This window comes from Perca fluviatilis, chromosome 16 (genome assembly GCF_010015445.1).
Source record: "Perca fluviatilis chromosome 16, GENO_Pfluv_1.0, whole genome shotgun sequence".
In the NCBI taxonomy this organism is placed as follows: domain Eukaryota; kingdom Metazoa; phylum Chordata; class Actinopteri; order Perciformes; family Percidae; genus Perca; species Perca fluviatilis.
This window is the reverse complement of record NC_053127.1, coordinates 19,856,386-19,866,328: the sequence shown is the minus strand read 5'-3', so window position 1 is coordinate 19,866,328 and position 9,943 is coordinate 19,856,386. Positions and strand designations below refer to the sequence as shown.

The following is a 9,943-nucleotide window of genomic DNA, read 5'->3' as shown; positions in this document are numbered from 1 at the left end:
TATAATTCCCTATGCCGTAAATTGTAGACCAAAATTGTTAAATGAAATTAACTTTTACAAGATGGTGGCCAAAGTTTATAGTTAGAGCATAATAGCTTTCATAACCAGGATATCTCTTACTTCTACAGAACACTTTAATTCACACAAAAAAACCTGTGGCTTTAAGGCCTGGGGTTAGTCCTCTTTGCATTTCTCTGTCTATTCAGTACTCTGTATTCCAGTTGGGAGATATGGCAGATAATACCAGGTATTGGGTCTGTTAAAACATGCAGTGTACTGCCTTATTTTTTATAACTTTGCTCTTTTAACAGTAGCATCAACATTGTAGAGCATGCCCATAGTTGTGTTTCCTGAGAAATGACAACCTGCAATATGCCATGTTTGACATGTCTGATCCAGCAGTTGGATGTGTTGCTGTGGGAAACAGGAAGATTCAATAAATATGTTTACATACTTGAAATGCCTTTCAATAATCAGACAAAAATGGGAGGACTCTATCTTACTAGAACTGTGTGCATTCTCTAGACTGGCTCCGCCCTCCTACGTACTTGTTCAATTTTAATTTTCCTTCAGTATTAATGAAATGTACGAGAGGTAGGACCAGGCTACGCATTCTCCTAATAGTTGCAAGAATCAGAGTAGTTTTTACATGGACATGAGTAACTGACATTACTGCATTAATTGCAATATGAATGCATTTTTTAACTGCGTGTAAACAGGATTTAGCCAGATGATGGAGGCAACCTGTAAGGAGTTTACATTCAACATTTAAAAAGGGACACTTTTTTGCCAAAAATGACCAGTGCCATTCATTCCTGCACATCATTGCAGTGTAAGTTCCTAAAGCTTATATTTGTTTTGGATAACTTAAGCAACTAGGCGATGGTTTAGCAGCACATAAAGGGTTAGGCTACACTATGGCAGAAAATCATATAAATTGGCAGTATTTTACACTCGAAACTCACGAAGCCCTGTGACAGGAACTACGTATGGCGTTATTTTAGTAAACCCTGCGCACTGATCGTCTCCCCAGAGCGACGAGGCGAGGTCACAAGTTCCCAAGCAGCACAGCCCCTGAGCACATCACACACTTGCCCACAGGGAGGGCGGTTCCTATACACATACAGACGTAGAGGGAGACACACGGGATCAGGGGGTAGAAGCCTCAAACTGCACATACTGAGTCAAAGTTGTTGAAATCTGCTGTGCGCCTGAGATCCGACAAGTGGAATGACCAATCACTCATCACACTCCAATGGCATGCAGAGCCTCCGGACGGAGCACCTGTACAAGGTTCTGGTTATCGGAGACCTGGGGGTCGGGAAGACTTCCATCATCAGGCGCTACGTCCACCAGACCTACTCCACCAACTACCGGGCCACCATCGGCGTGGACTTCGCCCTAAAGGTGTTGAACTGGGACTCTGAGACTGTCCGGCTCCAACTGTGGGACATTGCAGGTGGGACAGTGAAGAAGTTGAATATGTCTTTTGCTGGGTATATAGGCCTAGTTATCTGCTGTCACTGTAACAGTTTGGCGGGTGTAATATATTGCACACCATTCATAGTTTAAATGGTAGGCTACGTTCGTGGTAAATATGTGCAAGAACTAAGGAACCCCTTCATATCCTCACTGAAAAACGTCAAATTGTTGTTTAGCAAGGCTGTTTGTCATAGTTCCTGAAAAGTTGATGGTTTGTGGAGATAAGACTTATCTTCAAATTGACAGTGAGGCATGACTGTTATAAAATTATGAAACATTCACAGCTCAAAGACGCACTGTCACTGTGGAGAGCTATGACAAAGTATTATTTCTCTCTCTCTCTCTCTCTCTCTCTCTCTCTCTCTCTCTCTCTCTCTTCTCTCTCTCCCCTCTCTCCCTCTCCCTCTCTCTCTCTCTCTCTCTCTCTCTCATACACACACACACACACACTCTTATTCTACCTCATACAATACTTTTTGGACAGATCTTTTCTGAGTGGACACGAGAACTCTGTAATGGAAGAACTCGAGGCTGGGAAGGTGTCCAGTTCTAAAATTAAATTATGTTCTGTTACGTTGCGAAGGCTTCCTAATTGTTTGATCCTTATTCTATGGTTTCAACTGTTTTGTTTTAATCACAAGAGAAAACACATAACACATTTTCTTTTACATACAATTGAATATTTTTCATAACAAAACGCATTTTGATCAAACTTGGCTGGATGGGCCAGTGAGTAAAGTGAGCGGGCCAGCGCCCTGGCCCAATACTGACTACGCCTGGAGTGGGGGATCATGTTGCTATACTACCACGAGCAACTCCAAGTGGTTGGTTTAAGCACTTCTCTCTTCCGATACACATGACACCTCCCAAGGCCAAAAGGAGTCTGTCTGTCTGGGGCAGACAGATTTAAGGTATGACAATATGTGAAAGATGGATTAAACTCTAATTGACATCTTTGTTTCTGATTAAAATCAATTCTTTGAGATGGAAGACCTGACCTGTGGCCATTCAAGCTATGGTGCTGCATCATGTGATTAGGCCCATGTGAGGGAGATTTAAAGGGTAGTCATAGGAGTCATTGGAGCCTAAATAAAAAACAAAACATCATAAATCACTCACACACACACACACACACACACACACACACACACACACACACAGGCACATGCTTCAAGCAGTCAAATGCGATTATAAATCACATCGGATTTAGTCTCATCTACCTACTTGAAATTCATCCTAGGGAGGAGTAGGAATAGACTAAGGAGGGGCTGAGAGATTCTGGTTTGTTATAATCTAAGGAATGGTACATTTTACATGATGTACTTTAAAGTCATGTTACAGTAAGTTGTATATTGCACCATCAATTTATTGAATGACAGTGTGTCAAGGGACATGTGTGACGTGTGTGTCTGTCTGAGACTGCTGCCACACCACTACACGTGAGGGGTTTCTTGTGAGCGATTTAAGTGGTTGATATTATCTCGCACAAAAGGAGGAAATTCTCAATCCATGGCCTGTCAGATTTTCCATTTCCTCTTACTAATGAGGCAAATAGCAGCATTTTGTCCTTGTCAAAGTATTTTTAGCGATGCCAAAAGTGGACTCTCACACATTAATATTTATTAACCATGTCAACTTTTCTGCTGAGAGGATGCACACACCTACACACTCAGTTTTGGACCTTCAAGTTGTCACATTAGATGGCAGAACACACAACCCTGGGGAATGACATGTTCTAACCTGCTTCTTAAGCACCTCATTTCCATTACCTGCACAATACACAAGCATGGATTAACACATACATGCATACCTGCACACAGACATTTCACATGGTTATATTCTCACCGATATATTGCATGAATACTGTTATAGTCTGGGTCAGAGATTATTTTCATTACAGGTCGGGCAAAATACAGGTCTAATTTCAGTAGGCCTATTATCAGCGGGAACAAGCAGTTGCATTGACCTTCTGGTTAAGTGCAACGTGACAGTAAGACCACAGGAATGTGCTGTTTCATGGGAATGCAGGCTCTGCTAACTGCAGTCCTAATGCCAGCTGCATTAGCTGTTTTGCTGCAAAAAAAATGCAGGAAAACAAGGAGAATATTTTATTAAACTGATGGCTGGGAACCATAGTGTTGCCACAGTAATGAATAAAGCGCCCTGTGTCTGTGTGTTTGTTCATCACAGGTCAGGAACGTTTTGGAAACATGACCCGAGTGTATTACCGTGAAGCGATGGGAGCCTTCATAGTGTTCGATGTGACAAGGCCCACGACCTTTGAGGCTGTGATCAAGTGGAAAGAGGACCTGGACTCCAAACTAATGCTGACTAATGGACAGAGCATTGCCACTGTGCTGCTGGCTAACAAATGCGACCAGGGCAAGGAGCTGACCAACAACGGCATCAAAATGAACCAGTTCTGCAAGGACCATGGCTTTCTCGGGTGGTTTGAAACCTCGGCTAAGGTGAGACCAGAGTGTGGTTAAGGTATTCTTTTCTCTAATTCTCACTTATTAACACATTATATCTTGTTTGTTTAATCTGTACAAAAATGAATGTTAAAACAACAATTTGTGGTTTTATGGGTAATCAGCAGGTTCTATTTATTGACTGGGCACAGTGACTTATACTGCACATTAGTGAGCTTTAGAAGAGCTGGTTTTCGGATTGTATGCCTTCAGACAGAGCCAGGCTAGCTGTTCCCCCCTGTTTCTGGCCTTTATGCTAAGCTAAGCTAACTGGCCTCTGGTTGTAGCTTCATAATTGACATGAAAGAATCAATCTTCTCATATAACTCAAGAATACAAATGAGCTTATTTCCAAAAATGTTGAAGTACTGCTCTAATCCTCAACATGATAATTCATGGGCCAGAATGTAGGCCTTTGCAGTGAGCGCCTGACACACTCAGTGGAGATCTTCTCCCACTCAGGTCACTTCACTAAGTGAAAAACATCCCCACAGAGCCAACTGGAATTTCATATCCTCATGAAAAGTGGCTCAGCGAGACAGATTTACAAAGCAGGGTCAAAACAAGCTAGAGGATTATTAACTGTTTTTAAAAAGAGTTCTGCTTCCAGGCCAAGAAAAGTTATTTAATCAATAGAAATGTCTAGGTATTTTGTGCACCACATATTTCCCCATATTTATGATAAATTGTATGCTCAGAAACAAAGGGATCCTGACTAGAATTTAAAATACCGTTTTGTTTAAACAACTCATTTCTATACACTATGTGTTTGTAAGGATTGAGCTCCAATAATCTGTGTGAAACAAAACATAGTTTCTGACTGACAGTACAAGTCCTGTATTCAAATGTTTACTTCAAGTGAAGAGTAAAAGAGAGGCATTATCAGCACAATGTACTTATATTTACTTAAAGGTGCTCTAAGCGATGTTGGGTGATGTCACTTCTTGTTGACATTTGAAGTATTGTCAAACAAAACGAGGCCAGCCCCTTCCCCCCCCATCCTTCTTGTCGTTTATTGGCTGGAACACTGTTTGTTATGTTTCGTGGTGCAGGTTGGCGCAGTTTGTTTTTGTTGCCGTTTGTGGAGCCTGGGCTGTCTACAGCAGGGTTTCCCGCAGAAAATTTGTTAGTTAAGGTGGTGGTAGGGTGTGGATTGCCATCAGCCCGGGGGGGGGGGGTCAGTCAGTCAATAGAGCATAGTGAACACAGTGGCGCCTGCCTGTAACAGAGGAAGTCTAACGTTAACCCATACCATGACAGCTTTCACCTCGCCGTTATATACACTGTCTGCGTGGAGTTTTGAAAAGTGTAAACACACTTGCAACCGCTTTACCGGCATTGCATATTTAAAGATTGTAAAAACTGATTATTTTCCAATTCATGGCACGTGTTTTATTATTATTTTTTAATGTGTTCTGCAGAGAAGGGAGACTGGCGTTGGTCACGGTTTGGAATGAAAGGGAAAAAACAGGACACAGTAACACGGCGGATATCGTTAATATACTTTTTTTTTTAACGATGTAGTTAAGGTGGCAGGCGTGTCTTGCTTAGGCAGCCGCCTAAGCTGCAAAGTACTGCGGGAAACCCTGTACAGAGACCGCATTCAAGGGACAGGCAGCTAGCGGATATGACAAAAAATGTTGTAGCCTAAAAAATGCGTGACATCGCTTAGAGCACCTTTAACAACTGTTCAAGGTGGAGCTTTTTTCAGGTTATAATGAGTTAGAATAGTAACATATTGAATATTTTTCATAACTAAACATCATATTTAATCTATAGCTGTTTGGGGCCCTTTGACCTCGGGCCCCCAGGCAGTTGCCTATCTTGTCTAATGGTAAAGTCTCTCAGTTTTTTGCCGTGAACCAGAGTGTATTTCACAGTTTTTTCTGACCGTTAATAGCCGCAAGTATGTCATGGCAGGTGTATTGCTCAGGACCCAATGAAGCACAGTGTGAGTGTGAAGTTAATGAGATCAACAGTTCTCGAGAAAGCTGCTAGCAGCAATACTACAAGCCAAGCTAGTGGCCCGTTCCAAACAGGCATGTTTAAAACTGGCAATGCACAAGTAGCTATAAATTCTACAAACGTTGTCTTCATTCACACATCCTCTGTTGGCACTAATGTGTTGGAGCAGCATAAGTGCGCTGCCATTCTTGTTGCATCAAGACTCAACATTCTGAAAGGTCAAAGGTTATAAGGTGCAGGTTCATCCAGAAATGTCAGAGGTAGGCTATGCACACAGACATACACAGACTTCTTTAGGAGCAGTTAGAAAAAAGTACAGAATTTGGTTGCACTTTATTTTTCGGTACATTAAAAAGACATAATAAGCCGTGCTTCTTATCAAATTAGAACATAACTAGAAATAATTTTGTTTTTCTTAAGTAGAAAACGGTTATACCCTAATTACAGGTCAAACGCCGTAATTATCCTGTAATTAGTACATAAACAAGAAATAATAAGCCTTACTTTCTATCAAATTAGACCAAAACAAAACAAGAAATTAGACAGAAAACGAACACAGTTAGATGCTAATAAGAAACCATAAACCTGAATTATGCTGTATTTAGAAACGCATATATTGCCGTGTTAAACTCAAAATATACTATATCTACAAAATATATTACACCAAATTACACTCTATTTAGAAACCAAATACCGGTGCTTATTAGAAGAAAAGTACTGGTAATGTCAAATCACGTCGTCACATCTGCTCTCCGGAGTCCCGTGGTGTTTGTAGGTAAGTATATATATATATATATATATATATATAGAGTCGTGTTTTCTTTTTTTACTAATGGGGGAATCCGGAGTACCCAAAGAAAACCCCATGTAGACAGAGGGAGAACATGCAAATTCCAAACAGAAAAGCCCATGACCACCTGGACTGGAACCCTGTACCTTCTTGCTGTGAGACCACAATGCTAACCATCAGGCCTCCATGCTCATAGTATAATGTATAGGAAAAAAAGTGATATAAGTCATGGTAAAAGTGACGAAGAAGTCATAATATAGTATGTTGAAAAAAGTCAAAGTATGTCTACAAAAGTGATAAAGGAGTCATATTATAGTATGTTGAAAAAAGTGACATAAAAGTCATAGTAAAGTACGTCGAAAAAAGTGATTAGAAAGTCATAGTATAGTATGTAAAAAAAAGTCAAAGTAAAGTATGTCTAAAAGTCATTACCTTACATGTAATTTTAGCTGACACTTTTACCCAAAGCAACTTCCGATTAAGTGAGAGGAAGAGGTATAGTTGGTCAAAAAAAGTCATTACATTACATGTAATTTTAGCTGACACTTTTTTCAAAAGCAACTTCCCATTAAGTGAGAGTAAGAGGAACAGTTTTTTTTTTTTTTACTGGTGTGGAAAACCGGAGCACCCAGAGAAAACCCCATGCAGACACAGGGAGAACATACTAACTCCAAATAGAGAAGTCTTTGACTACCTTGGTCCAAACACTGTACCTTCTTGCTGTGCGACCACAACGCTAACCATTAGGCCACCATGTCCACAGTTTAAAATGTTGAAAAGTGAACTAAGTCATGGTAAAAGTGATGAAAAAGTATAGAGTATAGAATGTCGAAAAAAAGTTAGTATTATATGTCAAAAACAGTGATAAAAAGTCATAGTATAGTTTGTCAAAAAAGTCATAGTAGAGTATGTTACTAAAGGTGATGAAAAGTCATAGTTATAGCATGTTGAAAAAAGTAATAAAAAGTAACAGTATAGTATGTCAAAAGTGACAAAAAGTCATTGTATAGTATATCGAAAAAAGTCATAGTATGTATGAATCAGCATTCACACAGTTAAGAAAATAAAACTGTAGAGATTCTGAAACTGTACAGATTGTTTAAAAAAGATAAGCAAAAACTAATTATAGAGTTATACTTAACATTTTTATCTCTCTTGTAGGACAATCTCAACATCGGTGAAGCTGCAAACTTCCTGGTCAAGCACATCATGGCCACAGAGAATGACATCCTGAAAAGCGTGGTACCAGACACCATCTCACCTCAGCTGGACTCCAACAGGCAGATGAGCTGCTCTGGCTGTTTCAAATAATAAAAGGTGGCACCGAGGCAGAACAGACAGTTGGACAAAGAGGGACAGGCACACCACACAGTCTTCCAAGGAAATCTAAGTACATACAGTACAGTTCGGCTTCTTTGGACTGAAACAGAGTTGAGTTGAAGATTTTAGTTTGGTGCATGTTTGTGGTTTGTTTGTGTTCTTAGTGCCCAATTACAAAGAACCAGAGCTTGCAAACTAAAACCACATGGACTCAGAAGTTGCACATTTGTTAACAGAGTTTTAGTAAGTCGTCATACTGTGAGTTTAAAGTTCTTGGCAGACAAACAAGTGTAACTTCAGCTCTTGTCTACGCTCTTTGGCATGATTATTCAAAGTATCAAACAGTCAAACTTTTCATCCCTCAACCTGCTGGACAAGTAAATGCTCGCAAAATGCCTGATGCAACACATCCAAAAGTTGTAAAGTAATACAGGATGAAAACAGGAGTGTTTGTGCCATTTCAAGCAAGTGTGATTGTGTTGCTGTTCTCCCTCTATATCTACCTAAACTTTGTGAAAAAAAAACGTCTGGGTTCCTTTATCGTTATTCTGCAAGAGCCAAATAAAGCAGTATTAACCATTTTCGGTGGATCCCAGATTGTGTAATTATGTGAATTTTGCACATACATATTTTTATTTATTACAATTCTAAGTTATTTACAGTATGCTTTAATGAGTGTAATGCTGGTTAATGTATTATGTTATTCTACTTAAAATCTTTTCTACAACTGACTATTGTGTGACCCTTATTAAGTCAGGCATGTTGAGTCGCAAAGCATTCATATGTATACCAACAACTTGGTCGGCTGCAAAGAAAAGGAGAGTTAAACACTTTGACACACAAACATCCTGGAGCTTGGCGAGTTTAACTAGTCTTTTATAGCCAGGGGCAGTTTCACTGGAGCAGTTCAGGTTGAAGTGATCAAAGGTTTGTCAGACATGTATGTTTGTTAATGGAAGGGAGTGGTATCCTTCTGTCTTAAGTACTGGATGTAAACTGGACATTCTCATGAGTTCACTTGCCAAAGCCTTAACCCTCTGTATCCATAGTAACTACATAATTTTTACCTCATATTTTCTCCTTTCACACTCCACTCCATCCTTCGTTATTGTTTCTTATACTGAAATATTCTCTGACCTCTCTAAATATGGCTGCTTCCAGTGTCTTCTCATATATATATATATATATATATATATATATATATATATATATATATATGTATACTGTATATCCCCCGCACATAATTGTCCTACTTTCTCTCATTCTCTAATTCACATACAGTATGTACAGCACATTATATAAACCCGCACAGGCTCAACTATACACCCAGAGATGCAATACTTTTGTTGATCTTGCAACAAGTTGACTGTGAAGTTGACCTTGCACCTCTGTATTACTTAGTAGTACTACCGTAAAAGGCAAGGTAACTAATGTCAATGTTGTCTTTTTTTCTTACTGAAACTTAATAAGACAGAGAAGATTTGTGACCTTATATAAACTAAAGTTTATACATCAAGTCCCTGCCTGGGTGCAAAGCATGGGGTTGGTTGTGTTCGGGGTTTTTTTTTTTTTTTTTTTTTTTTTTTTTTTTTTTTTTTTTTTTTTTTTTTTTTTTTTTTTTTTTTTTTTTTTTTTTTTTTTTTTTTTTTTTTTGTTTTTTTTTTTTTTTTTTTTTTTTTCCCAGAATAGGTTTATGTGGTTTAATTTTCAGAAAGCATCATATATTTGTTGTACTGCACATTGCTGCAGATCCTCTTTTCACCCTGTGTGTTGAGCTCGCTGTTTTAGCTACAGAGTGAGGTATCACACTTCTGTTCCATCTTTGTTGGGAGTCGCACATGCGCAGTACCTAGGTAAGTACTGCTAGCTAGTCAGTTGCAGAGCATGAGGTCGTGCCATGCTAGCATCTAGGCGA

The 9,943-nt window shown here is 39.4% G+C and overlaps 1 protein-coding gene across 1 annotated transcript; it reads left to right on the top strand.

Moving 5' to 3' along the window:
- Nucleotides 1–1,026: 1,026 nt before the first annotated feature.
- rab38b (RAB38b, member of RAS oncogene family) lies at nucleotides 1,027–8,609 on the top strand. Its single transcript, XM_039777517.1, has 3 exons — nucleotides 1,027–1,459; nucleotides 3,673–3,950; nucleotides 7,870–8,609. The coding sequence occupies exons 1-3, from the start codon at nucleotides 1,231–1,233 to the stop codon at nucleotides 8,017–8,019; spliced, it is 657 nt and encodes a 218-aa protein (XP_039633451.1). The 5' UTR covers nucleotides 1,027–1,230; the 3' UTR covers nucleotides 8,020–8,609.
- The last annotated feature ends 1,334 nt before the right edge of the window (nucleotides 8,610–9,943 follow it).